The sequence below is a fragment of the Nerophis ophidion genome, linkage group LG09, assembly GCF_033978795.1.
Source record: "Nerophis ophidion isolate RoL-2023_Sa linkage group LG09, RoL_Noph_v1.0, whole genome shotgun sequence".
NCBI classification, from domain to species: Eukaryota; Metazoa; Chordata; class Actinopteri; order Syngnathiformes; family Syngnathidae; genus Nerophis; species Nerophis ophidion.
Genome location: NC_084619.1, coordinates 31,635,731 through 31,650,068, shown reverse-complemented (window position 1 = coordinate 31,650,068; position 14,338 = coordinate 31,635,731). Strand labels below are relative to the sequence as shown.

The 14,338-nt window shown below is 42.2% G+C and overlaps 1 protein-coding gene across 1 annotated transcript in view; it reads left to right on the top strand.

The window, feature by feature from the left end:
• Nucleotides 1-14,338, top strand: part of LOC133559255 (regulator of microtubule dynamics protein 2) — a 116,734-nt gene that overhangs the window by 75,605 nt on the left and 26,791 nt on the right. The window contains exons 6-7 of the mRNA XM_061910843.1: nucleotides 5,150-5,225; nucleotides 5,692-5,769. Coding sequence (XP_061766827.1) covers nucleotides 5,150-5,225; nucleotides 5,692-5,769 — 154 coding nt within the window. The remainder of the gene's footprint in view (nucleotides 1-5,149; nucleotides 5,226-5,691; nucleotides 5,770-14,338) is intronic.

Genomic DNA, 14,338 nt, shown 5'->3' with positions numbered 1-14,338 from the left:
TTGTTTTAGTGTCACCACTCCTTCCTTCCTTTTTTTCTATTTTCTGTTGAAGCGCTGATTCTTGACACCTTCCTGGCTTAGTTATTCAACACATCTGCCAGGAGGCTTTATATGCCCAGCAAATTCCTTCTGTTTCTCGTTTAGGATCTTGTGTGTGCCACAGTGTTCTTTTAAATCCTCAGTTCCTACTCGACCTGTACTATTTTTCTACTGCCAGGTATCCAATTAAATTCCTTTCTACCTGCCTATTGCTTACTTCTTTCTGCATCATCTTATTTTTCTCAGCACTGTCCTTAACAGTCGATTTCTTCAGACAGTTGGTTGAAAAAATTAAGTGCTTTTTGGAGAATCTTATGGGGTTCATGTGGCATTCGCTACAACAACTAGCGGTGGGGTAATATCTTAAGGTGGCTCATTTTTTTTGCCTGCAACGTAAAACCTTAAATTAGTTGAGAGATGGCTTGTATTTCCAAAAAATTGTAATGTGCGGCACTCGTAAGCCGAACTACCACTGTATTTGAGTTTTGTCACTTAATGCATTTCACAAAACTTGTTTTGAATTGTTTTGATTATATAAATGACAGTTTAAATGATAAGTGAATTGTACCTAGTGTGTAATGTTGCCCCAGAAATAATCCTGAAAATCCATTTTCCTGCAGTACTTGCTGGTAAACTGGAATTTTAAATGGGAATTAAAGATGAAAACCTTAAGTGATTTTACACCAAAAATATATCCACTCGTTTCTGTAACGGTGGTGGTCGTTTTGCAAACATGTAATGTACCCAAAAGTGTTAAAATTGCCCCGAAACTGAGCAACTTAACTACATAACATAGAAAATCTAACAAACTGTCAAAATCATATTGGTACTTTGTTTTATTTACCATAATATGGATATTAATAGTGATTAATGCCCACATTGTGTTTTGTGGAATGACATTGTATAATAAACCTACTTTTTATATAACCTCAGCAGGCACACAGCTAGGATATGTGTTTCCATTGTTATAAAGTATTTCTTTGTTGGTATAATTTCAGTGATACTGTTGTGTAAATTTAGCTCATGTGGATATCTGCCTTTGGGGCCTCTGTGGTGCTACAAAGGTATTTAGATTAGAATGCACGTCTGTGGCCAGTCTGTCAGTTGCAAGCTTCTGTTGCCTTACTTGTGGCAATACGGTGTCAATTTGTCTACTAAGGTTCATCACTGTCGCAATAGAGTCAAATTCCAGAAAATACTGAATCAGCTTACTCTGTTTTAGGGCATAAACACATCCTAAAATTTCGCCAACTTTGTCTTTTCTTTTCCTTCACATAGCCTGTGCTAAAGAACTGAAATATGCCACCGATATTTATCCAAAGGATAGCTAAAAATATTCATGCTAACCTGAAGTCAAATCATTTAGGTAGTGTCAAATCATCGACTGTACATAGTATAATTGCTTCCATCAAGCTGTTTACTGTATTGGGCATTTCTATAAAACTTTGTTAAGGGGTGAGGAAATAGTTAGAGACTACTAATCATTTTAGTTGCACATAGAAACGTCAAATTAAAATGTGTTTCTAGTAAAAAAAAAAAAAACATGTATACATATATTAGCTTGCTGTGCATTAACACAGTGAGAGCCTTGGAAGTGACTAACTCAAATAATAGCCCACCATTAAAACATGCAGTGTCAAATAAAACCACTCACACATTCCAGTACACACACACACTGCTGCAAATTTCAATACCATCAGCACCATCATGTCGGACAACACTGTTAGATGACCTTTTTACGTGCTGATCCTTCATATAAAAGGTGTTTATGTGGCTCTGTGGTGTTTGACAAAGTACTAGCAGGATTATAGCAGCAGTGAAAATACTTTAATCAACTTCCTCCACTCTTCTCCAAACCATTGACTTAATGCAAACTTCCAGATTCTGAAGTTCAAATATTTTCTTCCTCCTCCCACCTGTCATATAACCTGAGTATAGAGTGTTAATTTGTGCGGAGGTGGAGAAAGGTTTGACAGCTTATATCTGCTGTCGAGTGAAGAGCCTTGCTAAAAAGGATTGTATCTTGGTAGCGTTTCAGTTTCACTTTGGTTCTCATGACCTCCATTGCAACAGCAGAGCTTCTTTCACTCACAAGAATACCTCTTCAATAGAGTCGGTCAGGACGAAGCAACTATTAATTCACAATTACATTATCCCAATTGTATGAGATTAGACGTAGCAATGCACTGAGCTTTATAAATACAGTACACTATTAGGACAAGGGGGGACTAGGTAACCACGCAAGCTAAAACAATAACGAAAGTGTAAGACTGAAGTTAATTTACACTACAATTCACAATATAGAAATTTAATTATAGCTGGAGACAGTCAAACCTCTGATGTTGACCACAATCCATTTTGGGAAATTTGTCAACAGAATATAGAGTATTCCAAAGCCTTTTAATGAATTGTAGAGAAATAAATTAATTAATTGTAATGTGAATAAATCTACTAACTAAAGGGTAAAATTGTCCCGATCATTTTAATTGATTCGACTGTAAGGGTTTATTGTCGAATATTTTTGGTCACTCAAATGGTAACGGCCTTACACTTGTATACGGCTTTTTTAATTTCAAGGTACTCAAAGCAATTTGACACTATGTCCACATCCACCCATTCACACACTGAATGGGTGGATGTGGACCAACCACGATCCATCAGGAGCAGGGCGGAAGTGTCTTTCTCAAGGACACAACAGACGTGACTAAGATGGCAGAAGCCGGAGGTCAAACCAAGAACCCTCAGCTGGCACGGCTGCTCTACCAACTGAGCCATGCCGTACCCAACTTAATTGTTGTTTTGTTTCTCTGGTCCATGATTACTTAAAAACTGAGTGTGAACCTTATGAGCGAAAAATAAACATAAAAGCAGTTTTCTGACTTTCCTGCTCTTCCATCTCTTCCAAAGACACCATAGCCTGTGTTTTCTAATGCTCTTTCAGCATTTCATTAAGCCTCTTGAGGTAAACATCAGTAGAAGAGGACGCAAAATAGAATACTACTGGCTTAACTTCTTTTTATCTAGTTTTTGATCAACGTTTCTGCACTTAAGTCTTTCTACCATCGAGGGTGCCCCTGAGTAATGGGATCGCTTTTGGCTCGACTCTTTTATATGTTTTCCATCCAAACTCTTACCAAAACCCTTCTTCTTTTCTGCAAATGACACTCCTCTCACTTGGTCCATCCTATTTAGTGTTAGTCAATTGGACTGAAGAGGTGCATGCTTTCCTCCTATTCCCATCATTTCAAAATGTATGCAGGCTGACTCCTTTTAATTGTATTACCACAACCTAAAACAATGTTCCTGGAAGACATATTTGCGAATTCCTTGAAATTGTGCTGAAACACATTAGAAAACATTTCTAAAATCACTTCTGTGTCTATTTTGGGGGGAATTTTGCCTGTAGACATCATTCTTAGGTCTCGAACTGTGCCAATGGTGTCAGCATTAGAGGGGACATTTAACTTTGCCTTTCCTGCTATTAGTGTGAATACCCTCTAAGTAATGATTAGTCTATACAAGGGGTCACCAACCTTTTTGAAACCAAGAGCTACTTCTTGGGTACTAATTAATGCTAAGGGCCACCAGTTTGATACACACTTAAATAAATTGCCAGAAATAGTCAATTTGCTCAATTTACCTTTAATAGATAAATCTATATATACCTGTGTGTGTGTGTGTGTGTGTGTGTGTGTGTGTGTGTGTGTGTGTGTGTGTGTGTGTGTGTGTGTGTGTGTGTGTGTGTGTGTGTGTGTGTGTATATATATATATCTATATATATATATATATATATATGTATATGTATATATATATAGATGTATATATATATATAGATATAAAAATGGAAATTTTTGTCTGTCATTCTGTCGTACATTTTTTTTCCTTTTACGGAAGGTGTTTTGTAGAGAATAAATGATGGAAAAAAACACTTACTTGAACGGTTTAAAAGAAGAGAAAACAGGAAAAAAATTAAAATTAAATTTTGAAACATAGTTCATCTTCAATTTCGACTCTTTAAAATTCAAAATTCAACCGAAAAAAAGAAGAGAAAAACTACCTAATTCGAATCTTTTTGAAAAAAATAACAAAAGAATTTATGGAAATTAGTCATTTTTCCTGATTAAGGTTAATTTTATAATTTTGATGACATGTTTTAAATAGGTTAAAATCCAATCTGCATTTTGTTAGAGTATATAACAAATTGGACCAAGCTATGTTTCTAACAAAGACAAATCATTTTTTCTTTTAGATTTTCCAGAACAAATTTTTTTAAAGAAATTCAAAAGACTTTGAAATAAGAATTCAATTTGATTCTAAAGATTTTCTATATTTGCCAGAATAATTTTTTTGAATTTTAATCATAATAAGTTTGAAGAAATGTTTCACAAACATTCTTCGTCAAAAAACAGAGGCTAAAATTAAGTATTTAATCAAAAATTATGTATTATTCTTTACAACAAAAAAAAAATGTACTTGAACATTGATTTAAATTGTCAGGAAAGAAGAGGAAGGAATTTAAAAGGTAAAAAGGTATATGTGTTTAAAAATCCTAAAATAATTTTTAAGGTTGTATTTTTCCTCTAAAATTGTCTTTCGGAAAGTTATAAGAAGCAAAGTAAAAACATTAATTAATTAATTTAAACAAGTGAAGACCAAGTCTTTAAAATATTTACTTGGATTTTCAAATTCTATGTGAGTTTTTTCTCTCTTAGAATTAAAAATGTCAAGCAAAGCGAGACCAGCTTGCTAGTAAATAAATCAAATTTAAAAAACAGATGCAGCTCACTGGTAAGTGCTGCTATTTGAGCTATTTTTAGAACAGGCCAGCAGGCAACTCCTCTGGTCTTTACGGGCTACCTGGTGCCCGCGGGCACCGCGTTGGTGACCCCTGGTCTATATTCTCCATCATCTCTTCTCATATTGTTCTATTAACATCTCTTTTGCATAAAGTGTAATTCTTTTTTATTTTTTTTATTTAAGATACATTTTATTATCACAACATGAATCACTACTTTATTTCACCAAATATACCACATAAAACAAACCCATTTTAATACACACACACAATTGGGTGCTGATCCCTAACCTGAAAAATGGTTTCATCTTTCAGGTATGCCATCATGTGTGGTATTTTGGCAGAATATGACACAATGCAGAACAAGATCAAGAATGGCTATATTTTTAAGGTAAGTTGTTGTATTTACTTTGTTACTTATTGTTGAAATGCTTTATACCTTTAAGTTTATATGTCATATTATCTCGTCAAGCCTAACCTCTCCCCCATCCTTTACTTTTTATTACATAAGACTGTGGGTGTGTATGTGTGTGCTTGCGTGTGTATAACAACGGTACATATCCTTTTATCCTCTGTCAACGGCCTCCCCTAAAACATTGTGTACCTGCAAAACTCTCGTCAGGTGAGCCAAAGAAGAGGGCATATGTGAAAAAATGTTTTTGAGAATCTGAATGGAAAAGCAAGAGAGCGCGTGTGTGTGGCCCAGATAGCGTGTGTAAGAAGCGTTTGTGAAATACTTGTGGGTTGGTGAAGCAGGACAGATCAGGTCAGAACAGAGGGGCGGTAGAAATAGCAGCCATGTCATAAATCAACATTGAGAATGTTCACCCTGTCTTTCTGGTGTCTTCCTGTCTCAGGATCATCTGGATAAAGCAATCGAGTTGAAGCCTCAAGACCCCATGTCCTACTACCTGTTGGGCCGCTGGTGCTACGCTGTATGTGACCCTATCTCTTACACCTCTCTCCACAACTGACACAACCTCACATCTCCTATTGCAAACACTTCCATCATTCCTCCTCAATCACTTCCTAGAGTTTTTGTTTTGCCTGTAAGAATGACCAGGAGAAGGCTCCAGGACACCGGCCATTGTTAACTTGAAATCAGATTGTAGCTAGAACACATTTTTATCCAGCTGCTGTTCAAGCTTGTGCTGCAGAATCACAGCTAATACATATCCTGACAGTTTTTACCATGTCTGGTCTGCCAGTCAGTAAGCTTTAGTGATTTATTAGGGAGTGACTCATTTATTTTTATATTTTATTTTTGTAATCTGTCTTTAAGGGTACTCATTCATCCAGGTCCTCTCAGGGCATTCAATCGATCACAACTGTAATGTTTGGTTTGTCTTGGAAGACGTTTTGCCGCTCATCCGAGTAGGCTTCATCAGTTCGTGCTTATAGACATAGATTGGTCAGATCTAGTGCAACGGCTGGTGCCAAAAAAACAAATATTTATACTCCACAAAACAAGAGCGTGTGCACAGATGGTTTTGCCCTATCATAGTGTCAAAAACAACTGTTTTAATGTGAATGAGCAATGCTAACTGTCAAAGCCAAAAACAGTCGTTGAAGTGTAAATTTCCCTCGTTAGCATTGAGGTATTGTGTGGCAGAACGATCGCTGTGGATTAACTACTACCAATCCAAAGTAGTCTGACTTCCCCGCATAAGCATTCCATTCAGTTGTAAACAAAAGGCATTCTGGTCGCCTTCTGTAACCACAATGTTTCTAACTCCTGTTATTTGTTGGAGGCTAAATTGCAGTCTTTTCGGAATGGTTGAAAGGATTGTGTTGTATGTGGTAGACAGGTGGTGTCGCAGACCACCTCCTCTGTTCAGGGATGGTTTTTCAACCTTGACTAGATGGCTTCCCTCAATATTGATTTGTACCATATGCCCTCCCTGTTCAGAATCCGTAATTTGTTGTTCTCTAGGAGTGTTGTTTCTCCCTGAGGTGCAGGTAGACCGCTGAGTCTTGGCATGAAGAGATTGGCCGTCTATGTTGTGCCATGCGTCTGCTTAGTGGTCTTTTTGTTTCCCACATATGTGAATTGGTGCATTCATCATTACACTGGGTAGCATACACCAGATTGTTTTTGTGGTTGTGGGGTGTCCGGTCTTTAGGATGCATCAGTCTCTGTCTCAGGGTGTTGCCTCATTTGAAGTGTACTGGGATGTTGGGTTGGTTACAAAATATTCAGAGTTTCTCTGATAGACCTGATAAATATGGAATGACAGTATTTTTGCATCTTTCACCTTTTTCCTCCTCATCCACTCTGTTCTTGTTATTTCTGGAACTGGATGCACTTTTCACAAAAGACCAGCTGGGTTTATCTCAAATGCCTTTGCTCTTTCTCTTTGGCCTGTGGGCTGGTAGGAATATTGTCAGCTCTGTGTTGTAGGGTTTTGATAATGCCCAGTTTGTGTTCCAGTGAGCAGTGTGAGTCAAAAAGTAGGAATTGATCAGCTATGTAGGGTTTTTTGGTAAATTCCAACATGGAGGCCCCTGTTTCTCCAATGTGGACATCACAGTCCAAAAAAGGTAATTTACTGTCTTTGACATCCTCACGTGTGAACTTGATGTTTTTGTCCACTAAGTTAATGTGTTTAGTAAAGGCTTGCGCCTCTTGGTTTCTAATTTTCACCCATGTGTCATCCACATATCTGTACCAATGACTTAAAAGAGTTCAAAGCTCTCTTTTCCATGTCATCCATCTAAAGGTTTGCTACTATTGGAGATACAGGTGATCCCATGGCAAAACCATGAATTGAAAAGTATGTAGTGTTCAGGCAAAGTTCCAGCAAAAGGCACATTTTGTAATGTGGTTAAAGCTTGCAATTTGTTTCTAAATGTCAATTTGTCAGGAAGTAAAAAAGGCTGCTATGGATATCAAATGCATTAGTCAACATCATTAATCTGGAGCATTGCCCTGATTTTTTCATAGAGTTTTATAGACTTGCTGTCATGTTTGCACAATGATATAGTCTACCTGTTTGAAAGCCGCCACGATGATGCAATAGCAATACTACACCTGCAATTAGTTGGCGCTTGGAATAATAATGCAAAGCAGACTTCTTATTGTCCGTCAAAAAGAAGACAAAAAAAAAACATGTGGAATTTTACCGGTACTACAGTTATGGAAAATATACATAAAGTAAATAGGCAATGCTTCTTTTTTCCTTAGCCTGGGAAGCACTTTATTTTACTTCATGTTTGTCATGCCGTATACAGGGAGGAGGAGCAATCAGAAGCTCCCAACCGGTTCCACGATGATTGGGCAATTTTTTTGTCTGTTTCTATAAAATAGAAATTTGACTGTGATATCACATACCTAAAGTGTCCTCCAACATATATTTCAAATGTCACTGAACTGTAACCAGATTTCTGGCATTTGGAAATCTTCTACTGTGATTCCCCTCCTAAAACATGTAAATCTAAAAAAACTTGTGATTTTACACCAGTTGCATTAACATCACTAATAAGGAACATATTTTAGAAAATTGTTAAAAGCCTGGTCGTGTGTTTTATTGAGGGACTTGATCCACTCCAATTTGCCTATCAAACAGAGAGAGGTGTAGATGAAGCAAAGCTTTTTTATTTTCAACCCCCTCTGCAAACACTTAGAGAAGCCACAAGCCCATGCCAGGCTCTTATGTTCGCTGATTTCTCTTTTAATACAATGCAGCCACATCTCTTAATAGAGAGCCTTGTGTCTAAATTTTAATTGTCTCCCCAGCTTGTGCTATGGATTTTAGACTGTTTAACAGGCACAGAGCAATGAGTCTCCGCAAACAGCTGTCTCTCTGACTCTCGTCATCTCCACAGGTTTACCCCAAGGATGGGTCCTTTCACCCTTACTTCTTATTATGCATATGGGTGAATGCAGGAGTAGGCTGGAGGACAGCTATCTGATTAAATTCTCTGAAAACACGGCATTGCTGTCCCTGCTCTATGGTTCACATTTAAAGCATGAGAGCGCCCTAACTGATTTTATGTCCTGGTGTGACTGTAACTTTTTGGATTTAAATGTATGGTGGTAGAGGGTTAGTGCATCTGCCTCACAATATGAAGGTCCTGGGTTCAATCCTGCGCTCGGGATCTTTCTGTGTGGAGTTTGCATGTTCTCCCCATGACTGCGTGGGTTCCCTCCGGGTACTCCGGCTTTGTCCCACCTCCAAAAAAAAACATGAACCGGGGGATAGGTTGAATGGCAACACTAAATTGGCCCTAGTGTGTGAATATGAGTGTGAATGTTGTCTGTCTATCTGTGTCGGCCCTGTGATGAGGTGGAAACTTGTCCAGGGTGTACGCCGCCTTCCGCCCGATTGCAGCTGAGATAGGCTCCAGCACCCCCTGCGACCCCGAAAGGGATAAGTGGTAGAAAATGGATGGATGGATAAAACTAAATAATTAAGTATTGATTTTAGACATAAGAAGGGAATTTCTATGGAGTGCATCATACATAACCGAAAAATTGACATTGTTTCATCATATAAATACTTGGGAACCATTTTTGACGACCAGCTCAAGTTTGATGTGAACACAGATTCTTTAGTGAAGCGAGCACAACAGAGAATTAATCTTCTCAGGAAACTTAATTATTTATCTTTCAGGCCAGTTATACTCTGTCATTTTTATCAATATTTCATTGAGAGTTGTGTTTTTCTTTCATTTGTTGGTTTCACTGTCTTTCAGTCAAAGACCAAAACAGCCTGACTAGTATTGTTAAGTCTTGCTCTAGAATTACCGTTGTAAAAATTTGAGACTAGAACTTTTTCTCCAACCAGCAAATACTCAAAAAAGCAAAGACCATTTTTGCCTCCCCGAGCCATGTCCTTGCGGGTGAATTCTCTCTGTTGGCTCCAGGGCAACGTTTTGCCGTTCCAATGTGTTAAAAAAAAATTGCAGTTCCAAATATTTCGTCCCATCTGCACTCAGACTCCTAAACTATTACATTTTTCAGAGGGTTGTATTGTAGTACTGTTTATGTATTTATTGACTATTTATTTATTGTGTCCCATGTGTAAAAATGCCCCTGTGCCAACTTTTTTAAAATGTGTTGCTGCCAGTAAATTCTAAGTTAATGATTATTTGCAAAAAAAAAAAGTTTGTCAGTTCAAACATCAAATATTTTGTCTTTGCACTGTATTCCAATTGAATATAAGTTGAAAAGGATTTGCAAATCATTGTATTCTGTTTTTATTTACGTTTTAAACAACGTGCCAACTTCACTGGTTTTGGGTTTTGTAGTTGCACTGTTGTAGCTCAACACTGGAAATATGAAGGCAACATGTCCGTGTTTTTCCTTCTTCTACATGTACAGATGCTTGTGAAAATCACACATGAATACCTTAAGAGAAAGTGATCGCAGCTATTTGGGATACAACACTTCTCAGATGGCAAGAGAACTGTCTAATGTCTGGCCGGGTCAGCTGTGTTTCTACTAAGTGAAAAACTTTGCCCATTTGTCACATGAGCGACAACAAGAATGCGAGCTCCCATGGATGTGATAAAAAAGGTAGCGTGTGTTTTGTATTACCTGGTCGTCGAGGAAAACGTTGAATGCTTTTGGACTCGCAAAGCAGACTGTATCAATTATTATCCGCCAAGTATGTTGCGGACTCAACCTCTAGGTCCAGAGTACCGTATTTCCTTAATTTGCAGCCAAGTATATGGTATGCAAGACCTCTATGAAGAGGAGAAAACATGGACCCAGATTTCCCTCGCCCGGACGCGGGTCACCGGGGCCCCCTTCTGGAGCCAGGCCCGGAGGTGGGGCACGATGGCGAGCGCCTGGTGGCCGGGCCTGTTCCCATGGCACAGCCCGAAGAGGCAACGTGGGTCACCCCTCCAATGGGCTCACCACCCATAGCAGGGGCCATAGAGGTCAGGTGCAATGTGAGCTGGGCGGAAGCCGAAGGCAGGGCACTTGACGGTCCGATCCTCGGCTACAGAAGCTAGCTCTTGGGACGTGGAACGTCTCCTCACTGGGGGGGGAAGGGCCTGAGCTAGTGCGCGAAGTGGAGAAGTTCCTGCTGGATATAGTCGGACTCACTTCGACGCACAGCAAGGGCTCTGGAACGACTTCTCTCGAGAGGGACTGGACCCTCCTCCACTCTGGCGTTGCCGACAGTGAGAGGCGACGGGCTGGGGTGGCAATTCTGGTTTCCCCCCGGCTTAAAGCCTGCACTTTGGAGTTCAACCCAGTGGACGAAAGGGTAGCCTCCCTCCGCCTTCGGGTGGGGGGACGGGTCCTGACTGTTGTTTGTGCTTACGCACCAAACAGCAGTTCAGAGTACCCACCCTTTTTGGGTACACTCGAGGGAGAACTGGAAAGTGCTCCCCCGGGTGATTCCCTTGTCCTACTGGGAGACTTCAACGCTCATGTTTGCAACGACAGTGAAACCTGGAGAGGCGTGATTGGGAAGAATGGCCGCCTGGATCTGAACCCGAGTGGTGTTTTGTTATTGGACTTTTGTGCTCGTCACGGATTGTCCATAACAAACACCATGTTCAAACATAAGGGTGTCCATATGTGCACTTGGCACCAGGACACCCTAGGCCGCAGTTCCATGATCGACTTTGTAGTTGTGTCATCGGATTTGCGGCCTTATGTTTTGGACACTCGGGTGAAGAGATGGGCGGAAATTTCTACCGATCACCACCTGGTGGTGAGTTGGCTGCGATGGTGGAGGAGGATGCCGGACCGACCTGGCAGGCCCAAACGCATTGTGAGGGTCTGCTGGGAACGTCTGGCAGAGTCTCCTGTCAGAGAAAGTTTCAATTCCCATCTCCAGAAGAACTTCCAACATGTCACGAGGGAGGTGCTGGACATTGAGTCCGAGTGGACCATGTTCCGAACCTCTATTGTCGAGGTGGCTGATCGGAGCTGTGGCCGCAAGGTAGTTGGTGCCTGTCGGGGCGGCAATCCTAAAACCCCTTGGTGGACACCAGCGGTGAGGGATGCCGTCAAGCTGAAAAAGGAGTCCTATCGGGTCCTTTTGGCTCATAGGACTCCGGAGGAAGTGGACAGGTACCGACAGGCCAAGCGGTGTGCGGCTTCAGCGGTCGCTGAGGCAAAAACTCGGACATGGGAGGAGTTCAGGGAAGCCAGGGAAAATGACTTCCGGACGGCTTCGAAGCGATTCTGGACCACCGGCCGCCGCCTCAGGAAGGGGAAGCAGTGCACTATCAACACCGTGTATGGTGCGGATGGTGTTCTGCTGACCTCAACTGCGGATGTTGTGGATAGGTGGAAGGAATATTTCGAAGACCTCCTAAATCCCACCAACACGTCTTCCTATGAGGAAGCAGTGCCTGGGGAATCTGTGGTGGACTCTCCTATTTCTGGGGCTGAGGTCGCTGAGGTAGTTAAAAAGCTCCTCGGTGGCAAGGCCCCGGGGGTGGACGAGAGTTCCTTAAGGCTCTGGATGCTGTGGGGCTGTCTTGGTTGACAAGACTCTGCAGCATCGCGTGGACATCGGGGGCGGTACCTCTGGATTGGCAGACCGGGGTGGTGGTTCCTCTCTTTAAGAAGGGGGACCGGAGGGTGTGTTCCAACTATCGTGGGATCACACTCCTCAGCCTTCCCGGTAAGGTTTATTCAGGTGTACTGGAGAGGAGGCTACGCCGGATAGTCGAACCTCGGATTCAGTAGGAACAGTGTGGTTTTCGTCCTGGTCGTGGAACTGTGGACCAGCTCTATACTCTCGGCAGGGTTCTGGAGGGTGCATGGGAGTTTGCCCAACCAGTCTACATGTGCTTTGTGGACTTGGAGAAGGCATTCGACCGTGTCCCTCGGGAAGTCCTGTGGGGAGTGCTCAGAGAGTATGGGGTATCGGACTGTCTTATTGTGGTGGTCCGCTCCCTGTACGATCAGTGCCAGAGCTTGGTCCGCATTGCCGGCAGTAAGTCGAACACATTTCCAGTGAGGGTTGGACTCCGCCAAGGCTGTCCTTTGTCACCGATTCTGTTCATAACTTTTATGGACAGAATTTCTAGGCGCAGTCAAGGCGTTGAGGGGTTCCGGTTTGCTGACCGCAGGATTAGGTCTCTGCTTTTTGCAGATGATGTGGTCCTGATGGCTTCATCTGACCGGGATCTTCAGCTCTCACTGGATCGGTTCGCAGCCAAGTGTGAAGCGACCGGAATGAGAATCAGCACCTCCAAGTCCGAGTCCATGGTTCTCGCCCGGAAAAGGGTGGAATGCCATCTCCGGGTTGGGGAGGAGACCCTGCCCCAAGTGGAGGAGTTCAAGTACCTAGGAGTCTTGTTCACGAGTGGGGGAAGAGTGGATCGTGAGATCGACAGGCGGGTCGGTGCGGCGTCTTCAGTAATGCGGACGTTGTACCGATCCGTTGTGGTGAAGAAGGAGCTGAGCCGGAAGGCAAAGCTCTCAATTTACCGTTCGATCTACGTTCCCATCCTCACCTATGGTCAGGAGCTTTGGGTCTTGACCGAAAGGATAAGATCACGGGTACAAGCGGCCGAAATGAGTTTCCTCCGCCGTGTGGCGGGGCTCTCCCTTAGAGATAGGGTGAGAAGCTCTGCCATCCGGGAGGAACTCAAAGTAAAGCCGCTGCTCCTTCACATCGAGAGGAGCCAGATGAGGTGGTTCGGGCATCTGGTCAGGATGCCACCCGAACGCCTCCCTAGGGAGGTGTTTAGGGCACGTCCAACCGTTAGGAGGCCACGGGGAAGACCCAGGACACGTTGGGAAGACTATGTCTCCCGGCTGGCCTGGGAATGCCTCGGGATCCCCCGGGAAGAGCTAGACGAAGTGGCTGGGGAGAGGGAAGTCTGGGTTTCCCTGCTTAAGCAGTTGCCCCCACGACCCGACCTCGGATATGCGGAAGAAGATGGATAGATGGAATGTGAGGTGAGCAGTGAGCAGCAGCAATGCCATGCCCGGGAATCATTTTTGGTGATTTAACCCCCAATTCCAACCCTTGACGCTAAGTGCCAAGCAGGGAGGCAATGGGTCCCATTTTTATAGCCTTTGGTATGACTCGGCCAGGGTTTGAACTCACAATCTACCGATTTCAAGGCGGGCATCCTAATCACTAGGCCACTGACTAGGTTAGTGCCTTGCATGGCAACTTCCGCCATCAGTGTGTGAATGTGTGTGTGAATGTAGAAATAGTGTCAAAGCGCTTGTACCCTGAAGGTAGAAAAGCGCTATACCAATCATCGCTCAATCAATGTTTATTTATATAGCCCTAAATCAGAAGTGTCTCAAAGGGCTGGACAAGCCACAACAACATCCGCTAGTGATCCTTCTTGTGACTACTCGGCTGCAGAAGAAGTGACAAGCAGCAAGAGTGAGCGGTGTGTTTTTTTTTCTTCTCGCTTGCACTTTTAACATGGAGGATTACATATATAAAATAAAACAGTTTTCTAAACTGGACTTTCAATCGAAGCAGGAGGTAATAAAGGAAGATCTCCATCGAGACAGAGAGACTTTTAAAATTTAAGAAAGATGAGGAAGACTTCTATAAACAAGTT